This window comes from Aplidium turbinatum, chromosome 15 (assembly GCF_918807975.1).
Source record: "Aplidium turbinatum chromosome 15, kaAplTurb1.1, whole genome shotgun sequence".
NCBI classification, from domain to species: Eukaryota; Metazoa; Chordata; class Ascidiacea; order Aplousobranchia; family Polyclinidae; genus Aplidium; species Aplidium turbinatum.
The window spans coordinates 15,259,622-15,274,671 of NC_137486.1; the positions used below are offsets into that span (position 1 = coordinate 15,259,622).

At 38.9% G+C, this 15,050-nt stretch overlaps 1 protein-coding gene across 1 annotated transcript; it reads right to left on the reverse strand.

Annotated features, from left to right (window-relative positions):
• Positions 1-6,415: 6,415 nt before the first annotated feature.
• Positions 6,416-14,178, reverse strand: LOC145784386 (uncharacterized). Its single transcript, XM_082596195.1, has 5 exons — positions 14,054-14,178; positions 13,636-13,807; positions 9,095-9,213; positions 8,576-8,710; positions 6,416-6,648 (listed from the first exon to the last, which is right to left on the reverse strand). Exons 2-5 carry the CDS (start codon positions 13,792-13,794, stop codon positions 6,447-6,449), a joined length of 615 nt encoding a protein of 204 aa, XP_082452321.1. The 5' UTR covers positions 13,795-13,807; positions 14,054-14,178; the 3' UTR covers positions 6,416-6,446.
• Positions 14,179-15,050: the final 872 nt, after the last annotated feature.

The following is a 15,050-nucleotide window of genomic DNA, read 5'->3' on the forward strand; positions in this document are numbered from 1 at the left end:
GTCACAATCAAGGTGCAATGCCTCGCGATGGCTTGCTTTGTATCTTCAACGAGCGTGTTGTTTTGATTGTAGAATTCTGGTGCGATGTGTTATTATCGGTTATGACCTGAAGTAACCTCTGATGACGAAATCTGTATTATGTAACGTGTTTTCTGGAATCATTTTCCCTACGTGACCTTCTAGAGACTTCTGTTGTTTACATTTAAATGCTACGTGACCGAACGATGGTTCTTTATGATGTAACCTTCTCGAAGTTACTGGACTGAACAGCCAACTATAAATAGTGGTGTAGTTTGTGTAATGTTTATTCTGAGATTATTATTATGGTGATTATTATGATGATTATTATTGAGTTGGTTATGAGAGTTGTGCTATGAGTTGTGGATTGGTAGTTGATGCAGAAATTAGAGTTATTTGAGAAGCCGTTCGTTAAAGTTCTTCAAGAAGTCAGATTATCATTTCGCTAGTAGAATTATTCGACATTTAATTGACTGCTTTTCGGTTATAACCCATTAAACTACGTCATTGAATCTTTCCAAGTCTTTTTCCTGGTAAGAGATAGAAAGAAATCGTGACATTCTGGGGGCTCGTCCGGGATAAACCGAAAAAGAATATAACCGAAAAACCGAAGAATACCGAAGATTTATTGAAAGAATAATAAATTAATGTCAAGATGGCGGATACTGTCAAACATGAGATGATTGAAGACTTAGGGAGCATGGCTGAACGAATGGGGCTGACTGGTAATGAAAAGTCTCAGTTTGTGATGGAAGAGTATCACAAGATAATGGACCAAAAAGCTCAGCGAGAAGCTGACGAAAGAGAAGATAGAAGAGCTGCTCGTGAAATAAGGAAAGCAGAACTTGAAGCTGAAGAAAAACGAGCACAGCGTGAGGCTGAAGCTGCACAACTTGAAGCTGAGGAAAAGCGAGCACAACTTGAAGCTGAAGCAGAGGAGAAGCGGGCGCAACGCGAAGCTGAAGAAAAACAAGCACAACGAGAAGCTGAAGAAAAACGTGCTCAATGGCAGTACGAAGCAGAAGCTGAAGAAAAAAGAGCGCAGCGCGAAGCAGAAGCTGAAGAAAGAAGAGCGCAATATGAATTGGAAAAGTTAAAACTTGAATTAGAAAGACAAAAGCTGGACATTGGTGAGCGATCTAATTCTACTAATGATAATGCTCGAGATGTTATTGTGGCGCAAGTTAGACGTCCAGATTTGCCATCATTTGTTGAAGAAAAAGATGAGTTGGATAGTTATTTGTTAAGATTTGAAAGATATGCTACAATAGCCAAATTGGAGAAGTCGACGTGGGCTACCCAGCTAAGCATGTTATTATCGGGACAAGCTCTTGATGTATATTCAAGACTTTCGCAAGAAGAAGCCATGAACTACGACAGATTGAAGTTAGCTCTGTTAAAGCGATACAATTTTACCGAGCATGGATACCGTCAAAGATTCCGTGAGGCAAAGCCTGAACGACACGAAAGCCCAGGTCAATTTATTGAACGTTTGAGAAACCTTTTGTTAAAATGGTTTGAACTTTCGGGGGCCGAACAATCATTGGACGGATTGGCAAACCTTATAGTTAAGGAACAATTCACAGATTCATGTTCAAAAAATCTGTCTGTTTATTTAATGGAGAGAAGTCCAAAGAATCTAGAAGAAATAGCCAGTGTGGCAGAACAGTACTTAGTTGCTCATGATGAGAAGTTGTCGACTGAAGAAATGTTGTCATGCGATAATGACGAAGAGCAAATAAATAATTTTAAAGGAGGTGCGGTTCCAAGAGAAGTACGTTGTTTTAATTGTAATGGCTTAGGTCATAAGTCTGTTAACTGCCGGAGAAAGACTAACAGAAATCATCAGGAATCGAGGAAGTGGTGCAATCGTTGCAATAGGCAAGGACACGAAGCGAAGGAATGCAAGGACAAGTCGTTTTTCCTATCCCATCAGTCTGGAAAAGATAAAGACACGGACGTTTATCGATGCGGTTGTGCGTTAATGATTCCTGAACCCACGCTTGGGGAGGAGAGACCGGATGAAGAAGTTTGCGAAAAAATTATACCTGAAGATTACCTGCCAGTAGTGGATGGAAAAGTTGGAAACAAAAAGGTAAAAGTTTTACGTGATTCTGGTTCTACGGGTATAATGGTGAGAAGAGATTTGGTGAAAGACAGTCAGTTAACGGGAAAAACTGGAATTGTGATGTCAATAAATAACACTTCAATCCAAGGACCGTTAGCGATGATAGACATCGAAACACCATATTGTAGTGGGACTGTGAAAGCGTTATGTTTACAAAACTCTTTAGTTGATCTTATAATCGGAAATGTTATTGAGAGAAATTCTGAAGTTACTTGTTATTCCTTTGGCAAGAATGGTCACTTTGCTCGAGATTGTTCTGTAGATAATCAGCAACGATCTCACGATGACGGATATTACGAGCGCGATGAACCGAGGAGAAGAGGCAGGCGACGACCATTTGGAGTTTGCTATAGATGCGGTAGACGCGGACACTTCGCCAGGGAGTGCGTTGCTGACGGCGGACATTCGGAAAATAGACGTTGCCGTGACAACCACTGCTACCGATGTGGGGAGATTGGACACATAGCCAGGAGCTGCCCTTTTGATGAAAAGGCTTGCTACAATTGTCATAAAGAAGGTCATCTCGCCAAGGACTGTCCGGAGAGGAGGTGTTTCCGATGTAGGAAAATAGGTCATCTTGCTCGCCGATGCACTGAAGACATTGAGGACGATGAAAACTTTCACAGTAAACGTGACTATAGTTTTGAGAAAGCTATCGTTGGTAGATCATGCAACGATGGACTTATGAGAATTGATTATTGAGTAATTAATTGTTTTGTGGTGTGTTTTGTATTGATTGTGTTGTTATATTGTTTGCAACAATATTCTAAGGGGGGGCGTATGTCACAATCAAGGTGCAATGCCTCGCGATGGCTTGCTTTGTATCTTCAACGAGCGTGTTGTTTTGATTGTAGAATTCTGGTGCGATGTGTTATTATCGGTTATGACCTGAAGTAACCTCTGATGACGAAATCTGTATTATGTAACGTGTTTTCTGGAATCATTTTCCCTACGTGACCTTCTATAGACTTCTGTTGTTTACATTTAAATGCTACGTGACCGAACGATGGTTCTTTATGATGTAACCTTCTCGAAGTTACTGGACTGAACAGCCAACTATAAATAGTGGTGTAGTTTGTGTAATGTTTATTCTGAGATTATTATTATGGTGATTATTATGATGATTATTATTGAGTTGGTTATGAGAGTTGTGCTATGAGTTGTGGATTGGTAGTTGATGCAGAAATTAGAGTTATTTGAGAAGCCGTTCGTTAAAGTTCTTCAAGAAGTCAGATTATCATTTCGCTAGTAGAATTATTCGACATTTAATTGACTGCTTTTCGGTTATAACCCATTAAACTACGTCATTGAATCTTTCCAAGTCTTTTTCCTGGTAAGAGATAGAAAGAAAGCGCGACAATTACATACGACATACATATTACATTACGTATTACCAATTAGCCTACATATCCAGTACATTATCATATTCAATTACGTGGGACAACAGTTCAAATTATTTAATTTTTTAGCCCCGCAAAACCAGACGGACTGTGAGACTGTAGTGTAACTGTAAAATAAATAAAGGCATTTTGGATTCATTTGAGACCAACACAAAATGAAACCACCCAATGAAATTAGTGAAGACCTTCTTTTTCTTGTGGGACTATGGTTGGTTTTGAATGTTTATCCTCGGGCTGACAAAGCCTTTGAAGGTTATTTCTGGAACCACTGACGCAGGGCGGTTACTGAGATTGACAGAGTGAAGTATTCGATGCAGGGCCGGATTTACCAATAGGCTAGGCAGGTTGAAGCCTAGGGCCTCAACGTCCAGGGGCCTCGAAATTCGGTTTCGAAATTTGTAATTCTTTTAAAAACTTGACAAGTTTAAACCCTACCTAAAGTATATTATATATATCAAGCTTTTCAGAGTAGACATTCTATACACAACTGGTTTCAACCACGTTGTAAACAGTCATTATTACGTCGATTGCATCATAATAAAGGCAATTATTACGCTCATTCTACTGGAAACTTCTATGTTAAATTACCGTAGTCTTCTCTGCAAAAAACAGTATCGGTAGTTGACATCAATTCAATTCAATTTCAGTTCAATCAGGGCTTTCACTCCTAGTGGTTTTTGAAATAATCTAGTGGTCTAGTGGTTTTCTTGGAAAATCTAGTGCTTTTTTTAAATTTTGAGAGTGGCAGCATCAACTTTCCTTCTGTTGTTAACAAAGAAGATTTAGATGATTTGCAAGAAGAATAGGGAGCTTTGCCTCAAGCGTGTAATGTTCTCCATGATAGTGATAACCTTAGCCCACCAGAGTTTTGGCTAAAACTGAAAATGGACAACCAATAAAATGCACCTGACGCTTTAAGTGAACTCTCTTCAAAGGAAAGGTTTAAAATAAATTCCTTTATCCCTATGCTCGACGCACTTGAAGCCAATTTAAGAAGAAGAGCTAATGTGTACAGTGACATTGCAGAAAGTGTTCCTCTTCCTTGCTAATCTGAAAGCAACTAAGGTAGAAATTGTGCGAACCGTAGAACTTTTAAAGGAAGCGTATCTGGAAGATGTTGACCCGAATCTTACTGATGAACTTCTACATTTTCATTTGTAAGTGAGACAAACACAAAACCAAGGGCTTACCGGTAGGCTACAGAAGAGCAATATATTTCCTTGTCTCATGGAGACCGTTATGAAATTATGTGCTAGGAAATAATTAACACTGCCTTTCCTAATGTGGTAGCAATATTAAGACTGTTTCTAAGCTTAATGGTCACTAACTGCTCAGGAGAGAGATCTTTCTCAAGGCTCAAAAGCATCAAAAATAAACTGAGATCGACAATGTCTCAACAAAGGTTGTCCACACTGAGCAATAGTGAGCATTCTGTGCATTGAGAGTGACAAACTTAAACAGATAAATTTTGATGAACTGTTGCATGATTTTGCTTTGACGAAAGCTAGAAAAAAAAATTGGTAGCCTAGTCTTACTCTATTTGATAGCTGTAACTATTTCTTATGCCTTCGTAAGTAAACTTTGCAATTATTGTAGGGTAACGGTTGTTTGATCAAAGAAATTAAAATTAAAAGCAAAACTGCCTTAACTAAATTTTTTGTCTTTTAATTAAAAATTTGCACCCATGAATGTGGAAAAATAAAAGAATGAAGAGTTTAATGCACTCATATTTTTAACATTAAGCAATGACATGTGATGTTGTTTAGAGAGAAATTCTGAGCTCAAAAATAGGGAGGGGCCTCACAAATGGAATAACCTAGGGCCTCACCTGGTCTAAATCCGGCCCTGATCCGATGGCTGTTGAAGTGTTCTTGTCTGTGAATTATTCCATCCACTAGGTACCGGTATTTGTTTGTTTGTTTTTCATATCTTCATCCTGCATTGCGGGAAAGCGGACTTGAGCGCTATGCATCGGTGTACGCCTTCCGACGTACACCTGACTGACCCACACTCCAGCCGACGGCAATGTCTGTTTCCGGTTGTCTACTCTACTTATGTCTTAAATTTGGTACTACCCATTACTCGAAATCGATCACTGGGTAGAGGCAATTATCGTAAGCTTTCTTGCCCACAGAAACAACAGCAAGTGCGGGTGGCTGGAGTCGAACATGCAGGCTCTCGACTGCGAGCCCAACGCGCTAACCACTCGGCCACTGCTGCCGACACCGCTGCCACTACCGCTGAATGGAGAGCAGGCGGTTCAGTTTCGGTTTTAAATCTTTACCCTCGGTCTGACAAAGCTTTGATAGGTTATTCCTGGTAGTTTCGCATAGCCTACTTGTACGTTGTAAAGGCTCTTAACGCAGGGCCGTTGACCGAGATCGGCAGAGTGAAGTTTCCGATTGCTGAAGTTTTGTTGCCAGGAAATTATTCCATCCACTTGGTGGTGCTGAATGAAAAGCAGTCCTTGAAATACGTTGCTCAAGCGCACACCCCAAGAGCCGAATCAGCGCAGCTTGATGTTGAGCGGCTGGGTTCGCCCAAAACAGCTTGGACAAGAGGGTAAAGAACTTTCTTTATAGATCACGTTGATGTTGGTGAAAAAATCTTTTTTAAACATCACGTTCCTATTTGCAAAACCAGAAATTTGGTGACAAAAAGTAGGCTAACGTCTTAAGAATTTATGCGATAACCTTAGGGAAATTTATCTGTCGGCGTCTGGCAACACTGATAAATAGGTAAAGCTACCAATGTATATTTGTAGATATCACAACGTATTTGTAGATATCATTTCGCCAAATTTAGACTTACTTTCATCTAAGGTGCGTCATCTAATTATAAACAGCATGCAAAATATAGACAACAGCAAAAAGTTATCTTTAAATTTTCATTGCGCTTTATTAAACAAAATCATACACTCTTGTTCGATTCTGTTCTGCCGTGGTAGAATTTTTTTGTGAGTTGATTTCGGTTTTTAGACGTTTTTTCAGTTTCTTTTCTTGCTTGGATGCCCAACGTAGACCTTCATATAAACCATCCCCAGTAATGGCGCAGGAAGGCTGAACGAACCAAGGCTGGCGACACATTTCTGTCAAACCTAAGCTGTGATAGAAAACATAGCAAAGATGGAAATTAACTTCGCACATGGCCCACGCTTCGCATAGTAATTTTAATCAGTCTGACAACAAGGTATTGAATTAACTGAGAGGATAATTTGGACCCGGTATGAAATTCTCGCGCCCTATCTCAAGGAACTTCAAAGAAAAACGCACTATATCCAAAGAATATGCGTTGGATCCTGCAAGCTTCCGGGCCCCTTGAAAAGGTTACGGGCCCCTAAAATTACCCCAAGCCTGTGTCCAAAAGTACTTTTTGGACTCCTCTGTCAACACTACTGAACACATCCCCATCACAGTTTAAGCAGTGTGTAAATGTCTTTGTTTAATTTTGTAACAAGCGGCTATGATTGAATCAGAATAAGCCTATCAGAGTCGAGACTTGATGCTATAATTTGCTTATCATAATGATGATATTATGCAAGCCATATTGTTTATCGGAAGAACGCCTCGTTAAACCTTAAAGTTGAAACTATACGACTTTATGGGTCGTTAGTCAAGCGTTAGGGCCTACAGGCTAATTGGGAATTCGAAATAAAACGATTTATTGATATTTGTGCTTGCTAATATTCAGTGTTCAACACAAAAGTATTTCGAAATACATTCAACGCCAACACCTTTGAATGCTGAAAAGTTTCGGTGTTTATCAGGACAATTATCGTTTCTAGCAATAGTTGCAACGTCCGTCTGGTGAAAGTAAAAGCAATTACAAACATTGTGAAGAAAGGGGCGTTCTTCCCGGCTATCAGCACAAGGCTGAGCACTCACTAGTACAGCGAGCAGTTGCGATTCGCTTACCATAACGGTATAGCTTCCACGCTAGCCATTCAGACCATCCAACAATATGTTTCTCGGCAGCCGATTTGTAGCAAGAATTGACAGCGATAGACACGTGTTTCGCCCATGAGGCTGGGCTCATCAGTATCGTACCGTATTCTAGCCACAAATTTATTCGACGGTGCGATACTGATGAGCCCAGCCTCATGGGCGAAACACGTGTCTATCGCTGTCAATTCTTGCTACAAATCGGCTGCCGAGAAACAATTACAAACATGTTGATTTATTGCTTCACCTTTGTTTTAATTTATTTCGCTTTACGATGAGTTTTTTTATGGAAAATTTCAATAACAACTCTATTAAAAACGATGAAAACAAATGTGCTTTTACCTGGCCTGCCACATGTATTGTGTACAGGTTGTTAGAAAGTATTAAAAACATTGTTGTCATAAACACAAAAGATAGATACAAAATTATGTGACGACGTCTAACTGTTACAAGCTATGAAGACGGATTTGGCATAACAAATTATTAGGCGAATGGCAATGAAATATTTAGTTGAATTAAATACACAGTTGACACACCAAAATTGTGTAATGCGTCTCCGTCTAATACTTATGAGAGCAAAATGATTGCAACGCCTGATGCGGACTTTTATTATCTTGTTTGTACTTTCTCGTGGCAGGTCTATGCGTGTTGTCCAAGCAAATTGCATGGACATAAAAGTCATGACCTTTAACATTGCATCAATAAACAATAAAAGTTGTGCTGCGCATCAAGTAGTTCTGTGTTAAACTTGGTTCTGGCTGTTTTTCTCTTGTTGGCTAAAGATGAAGTTTATGTCGATATTCTCTTTTACAAAGTGTGATGTCTACTGTATATTATCCTCTTAGTCTTATCATTGAAAACGATTCTTTGCCCCAACAAACTGCCGCTGTTGTAGGCTACAGTATTTTGCTTTATCTTTTAGCATGACGTATTACAATGTTTGTATTTTGCGTTTAGATTTTTTGAATGCTCGAACTGAATTTAAACAAATGTCCACGCAGCTTACTACTTGTAACCTTTGTCCCGGTTGTGGATTATGAGAAATTTCAATTTAGCCTAGTCACAATTTAAATAAAAATTGATCTTACTTTTGCATTACTTCGGCAGCACCCATAGCGCCATCAATGTCTTGTTTATTGGCATAAATAAGGAGAATTGCATTGTCCATCATGGGATCCATCAAAATACTTTCGAGTGCTTCTTTAGCTTCTGCCATTCTTTCGCTGCACATGAACACAAATAATTTTACGCTTTCTGTACTCTTTAACTTTCAGACCATTCGCCCGCTGGTGAAGTTGTGTATTGTGCAATGATTCAAATCAATACATTCAAAATGATTACAATCAGTAGGCAGGCTAGCCTACACCAATACCATGTTCCTAATACACTGCATGTTTCTTTGCAGATTGTAGCAGGAACAGATCCAGCGAATGGCATTAGGAGAGGGGCTTGGAAGCGATTTCAATAAAAACACAGTGGTGTACATGTGTCTATATTAATCCAATCTTGCAAATACACGATAAATAAAGATATCTTTCTGTGTGTTTAAGGGGGCTATCACCCCAATTACCCCCTATTTGACCCGTCACTGATTTGTAGGTACTTACTGATCGGAGGAATCAACCACAAAAGCAAGTATGCCAACTCCGATAAAATAGTTTTTCCAAAGGGTGCGCAACTTGTCTTGTCCCCCAACATCCCACAACGTGTACAAAATCCGTCGTATCTATAAAGAAATGCAATAACATCGTGGGCTATGGCTTCTATGTTATCCATTATTAGTATTAAGCGTAATTTTACCAGGCTGTTAAAAAAGTGCATCAGAAGTTTTAAACTACTTTACTTATTTTTACAGACTAATATAGCGTAGACGTACAATATTTAAGACATTACCATATGTTACATTAACAGTAACGGATATGAGGAAGTCATTTGTGCGATTTAAAGTAATTCCATCTCCACTGGGTACACTCGTCTCTGCAACAAAGCAGTGTATCGAATCGTTTTTCGTCTTGATTTTCGTATAGGCTACAATTCACCTCACAAGACAAATAAAAAATCCATACACATTCAATCTATCCTTGCATGTGTTGTTTAATGTTTTTCACAACTAAGCATTGTCAAATATTTGTTTGTGAATTTTCAAGCTCATACGATTTGTGTTAAATAGACTTCGAGTCTATAAAACTGTTGTGATTACGTAGTATTGCGGATTTGGTGTTATACTTGCTAACAGTATTATTGTCGCTGGCTGTAGCTATAGCTAGATATGAATAATTTCTCTCCACATTAGAGTAGCCTACCAAAGAAACCTAAAGTCGACGGTATACGCGCAAAACGTTTAAAGCGGAGCGGACAACTGGTGGCTTCTTCAAACCCCCAGCCCCTTTTTGAAAGGTTTCGGGCTCCATAAATCATGCCGGATTTAAATATACCCCTAGACATCCCTGCCAACTCTATTGAGCCTGAGGTAGAGGTTCAGAGCCTCCGCAAGCAGGCGAAAGGTTAGAGCTTCTTATGGAATTGAATCCTATGTCCAGAGGCGTAGCAACCGCCCTCCGAACCCTCCGATCGGAGGGGGCCCGGCAAGGAGTGAGGGCTCCTCCGCCGAAGTTTTTGGAAGACTATCGAAATACAGGATATAGACTAACCACGTAGTCACAAACGCACGCGAAATAGCAGAGCTTATTGGTATTGAGCAGGTGGTTTCAAAAAACACGGTACGACGTAGGAAGAGAATGTTTGGTTACGAATGTGCTGATGATTCGAGTCGTCTTTCTGCTGAAGAAAAATTCAAATCGCAATTTTTTCTTACTGATCAGGCCATGTCTTCTGTTTCTTTGCGCTTTGACCAACTCGTGGAGTGGTACAAGTTGTTTGAATTTCTGTACAACGATAGCAGCCTGAAGAAGTGTCTCAGAGAAAATGGTTGCGTTGGTTGGTTTTGAATCTTTATCCTCGGACTGACAAAGCCTTGATCGGTTATTCCTGGTAGTTTCGCATACTTGTAGAGGCTCTTGACGCTGACCGGTTACCGAGATTGGCAGAGTGAAGTTTTGCGATTATTGAAGTGTTGTTGCCAGGAAATTATTCCATTCATTAGGTGCCGCTGAATGGAGAGCAGTCCTGAAATGCGTTGCTCAAGCGCACACCCCGAGAGTCGAACTTGCGCCGCGTGGTCTTGAGCTAGCACGTAACCACTGAGCTAATGGGGCGGACAATGGAACTGGACAATCACTGCAAAAAAATTACAAGAAAAATGGGAGACATTGATGCCAAAGAACTAATAATGGAATTGAATCGTTTTATTTATGTCATCGAGAAAGAGAGAGGACTTGTCACGGCAAGCATTTTTTTAACGTACAAGAACAGCCTTCAGGAGATATATCCGAATCTTTGCATTTGCACCAGCATTCTTCTGACCGACCACACCAGTTACTGTGGCCAGTGCTGAAAGAACCATCAGAAGAATGAAACTAATCAAGAATATCCTGCGCTTAACCATGACAGATGACAGGCTTTCTGCTCTTGCAATTACCATCGAAAACAAGATTGCCAAATCCCTGGACTATGACCCATTACAATTTGCGCAGAACAAAGCTCGAAAAAAGCGCTTTGCATAATTATGGTATATATGTTCACACTGTCACTGTTGTTCCAGACAATTGTTCACCAAATCAAACGTCATATAAAAACGTTATGGTCTACTTAACCTAGCTGGCATCTTACGTCATGGAAATTGCTAGAAAATGTCCAAATATTGCACCATCGTTCGTAAGACCTGATGAAACATTGCATCATCACCTTTGAACACCTGTTTAAATTGCTTGACAATGCTTCTCATTATTGCGTCACATTAACTGTTTACGTGAGTTTGAGATATTGAAATTTATTCTCTCATTCTTAAATATGTTACTTGGAAGTTGGTCGCATATTTAACTGTTTTGCTTATTGCTTGAATAAGCTGGACAAAATTTCCGTCTTTTATCTAAGTAGTTTGTTGTAGTGACAAGTTTTTAGTGGTGTATTGTGTTGCACCCCATTTTCGATAGCCGCGGGCTAATTTTACAGAAATACACTTTTTGAATAGACGTTTTAAAGGAGTGTTTCTTTTTCGGTCATTACATACAGACGAACAGATCCGAGAATCTTATGTTACAACTTTCCCACGAAGAGATTATGGTTTACCGCTGTGACCAACTGTAAACCTATAGCCTACACATTGGTGGGCGCAGCTAATGTAAACGTTAGCGTTCAACAAAGAAATCAGCGGATTTCCAATAAATTTACTTTTGCTAACAAGTCCGCTAAAATTTCTAAATATTAGCGAAAATATTATTAGCGAAAATAAATATTAGCTAACCAAAGCGTTATCTTCGCTAATTAGCGGTTAGCGGAACTGTTCCCTCTACTGTGTATACATAATATGAACCCTGCAACAATAAATACCACATTCCAGTTTCTGTGTTGGAAGGGGTCCCGGACTTATATTCGGAGGGGGCCACGTTCTTAGTTGCTACCGCCCTGTCTATGTCCGAGGATGAATATGTTTGTTCTCCACCAATTAATCAGATGTTTTGTGTGATTTAATGGAGCCTGAAAATTCTGTTTACCAGACTAGTTTTTGTTCGCCCCGTTAGCTCAGTTGGCTAGCGCGTGACTTCTGGAACGAAGAAGCTTCATGATTAAGCGGCGCTAGTTCGACTCTCGAGGTGTGCGCTTGAGCAACGCACGTTAAGGACTGCTCTCCATTCAGCGGCATTTAATACTAAGGAATAATTTTCAGGCAACAAGACTTCAACAATCGGAAACTTCACTCTGTCAATCTCGGTGACCGGGCCTGCGTCAGTGATTCACAAAGCCTCTACAAGTATGCAAAACTGCCAGGATTAAGCTCTGCAAGAAGCTTTCCCAGTCCGAGGATAAAGACTCAATCAATCAATGATAATAACAATTTGATCTAACCAAAAATCGGATATAGGCTTGCATCAAGTAGAAAGGTGTAAGGTAAACATTAAAGTTTGCATTTAATAGTGTTCAATATTTTACGAAAAAGTGTAAAAAAAAGTAGAACTTTTTAAAACGAGTCTGAGCAATCAAAAAGAACGTTTTACTTATTGATGACGCAACAAACCCTTCGAAATTGTTGACTTTAGCGGGTTTTGATTAGGGTGTATGTACATAGTCATTTACTGCAAAGTAGGCTAGTCTACTTAGGCTACGTAGGTTACACGATGGTAAGATGCTTGTTAGTTTGACATTATTACGTGTAAATTTCACTTAGTAAACAACTCGATAATGTACTTTTAGCTCACTATGTATGGAGCAGTATGGTTCCTTTACAATTAGTTAAATATTTGTTATATGTATGCACTATGCAGTATCCACAACTATCTGCGTTACGTTGGTTGTAGGCTTAGGCAAAAATTTGAAATGGATGTAGCGCACGAAAACAATAACGTTTGATCATGACCCAAAGTGGCTACTACTCTAAAACCCAGAATGCAACAGATCAAAATTCTATCTCGTTTTTAGATGTAGAGTTTGGATAACGTTGGTATGGCACAAGAGCTATTTTTTCATTGAAGGAAGTTGATTGTAAAGAGATTTCTTGTATTTACGTCGCATGCAATGGCGTAATTTCTTGATTTCTGACAAACGAGAATAGGCTGAGTCAATATTACTTTTAACAACAGCAGTAAGAACAAGAATCATTAAAGCCGCAATAACTTACAAAAAGAGGAAAACAAATATTCCAAGTTCAAGCAACAGCAAATATCTCACAACATTTTCTCAAAGATTGCTCGGCAATCAAGTGTCCAACGTAGCAACAATAGAGATAGACAATTAGACAGTGCATGTGATTCGGCATTTTGGTTTCAGGTAAGCGTCATTACTCACCAGAGTAGCCTAATATAGATTTTGCCATAAAAAATTCGGGTAGACCATCTAATCGGCTATTGTGGACTGTTGATTGCATTATTGTCAGTTTAGCTTCAGCTAATGGATAGTTTTAGGTAGGGTTACTAGTACTACCAAGTAGTAAGGTCTTACAAAAATAAAATTTTATGGTATCAAAACTGCCTTCCACAATTTCAAATCTTGTTCTACACTCCTCAGAAACATAATAGCCTACTCAAACGCAAACCTGAATTTCTTCAACGTTAAATCCAATGGTTGGAATAGTCGTTACAGCTCTTCCAGTTTTCAAGTGATAAAGTAACGTTGTTTTTCCTGCAGCGTCAGGACCAAGAACCAGCACTTTTAGCTTACGCAGTTTCAAGTAATGGGAAAGTCGTATGCCCATATTCTTCAAGTGTCTTCATCAAAAGACAAAAGGAAAATTGAATAACACGAAATTTTCTTGTAACTTTGATGTATGGTTATAAAAATAGATTTCAATTATTGCTGCAATTGCAGGTCTGTTAGTTTACTTAATTTGGTAATGATTTAGGCGCTTTTTGAACACTTTGTCGGAATTTTAGTTTGTGATTTTAGATAGGCTACAAACTTTCACCAAAGAAATTAGAAAATTTATTTTTAAAACAGTAAGCTTTTCATCGTACCTTTTGTATATGTTTATGAACTGACTTCATTCTTTTTCTTTCCGAGCGTTCAATACAGTCGGAAAGAATCTTATAATTTTATTTACAATTAAAAGTAGACATTGTAAAATAAAATTAACTGAAGAACTATGCAAATCATCAAAAAACTTATTATAAGATGAAAACAAATAAATCTATGACGAAATAATAAACAACAATACGTAACGGCAGTTTTCAATGAAATACAGTAGGCTACGTGCATAACAATTGAATACTGTAATTAAATTTATTCTTTTGGGTTCAGGGACCCAATTTGCTGAAAACTGCACTCAAAACGATAAAACAATCTATATAGTGTGTAGACTGGGCTTTGCAATGGAAAAACGAAAACCTGGATTGAAGGTTCGACACTTCAGTGCACATAAACGACAGTAAAACTCTTTCTTTTGACTTACTTCAGATTCACTTTTTGAACCTCTGCAGTCAAGACAAATCAATTTATTTCGTTTCGATAGCACCATAAAATAGAATGAATAAAACGATACGCTGCGTAATTAAAAGCACAGTCAAGATGGTGACAAAAAAAGCAAAAGCGGTGATCGAGTCAGCGACCACCTCTTCAGTGACGTAGCTAGAACGAACATTTTAGGTGGCAAAAACAACTGTTTTGGGGTAAACGTCATTCAACATGAAATGTAATGGTATTGAAACGTTGTAATAGTATTAAAACATAGTTTTTTGGTGAGATAATATTTTTGAGACTGAGCGACAACTTAAGCCCTCCCCCTAATGAATACGCACACACACACACACAGGTGTGCAGAGACAGGCGTATTACTTAAGTAAATGAAAACGATTTGTAAGTGACTGTGAGAATGAGCCATGGTTTGTTTGTGGATTAGATTTTACGGTGATCACCATGGTACAGTATTCTATTGGAGTTTTACCAAAGAATCGGAAAATAGGTAGCGTGCAAGTGGTGCAACCACAATAGTGTGAGCTAACAATAATTAATCTA

What these genes read in the sequence shown, in the direction of transcription:
- LOC145784386 (XM_082596195.1), bottom strand. Translation starts at nt 13,794, where the DNA reads ATGGGCATACGACTTTCCCATTACTTGAAACTGCGTAAGCTAAAAGTG. An exon ending in TTAACGTTGAAGAAATTCAG is followed by an intron (nt 9,214 to 13,635) that starts GTTTGCGTTTGA and finishes ATTTCTTTATAG; the next exon opens with ATACGACGGATTTTGTACAC. An exon ending in GCTGCCGAAGTAATGCAAAA is followed by an intron (nt 6,649 to 8,575) that starts GTAAGATCAATT and finishes TTTCTATCACAG; the next exon opens with CTTAGGTTTGACAGAAATGT.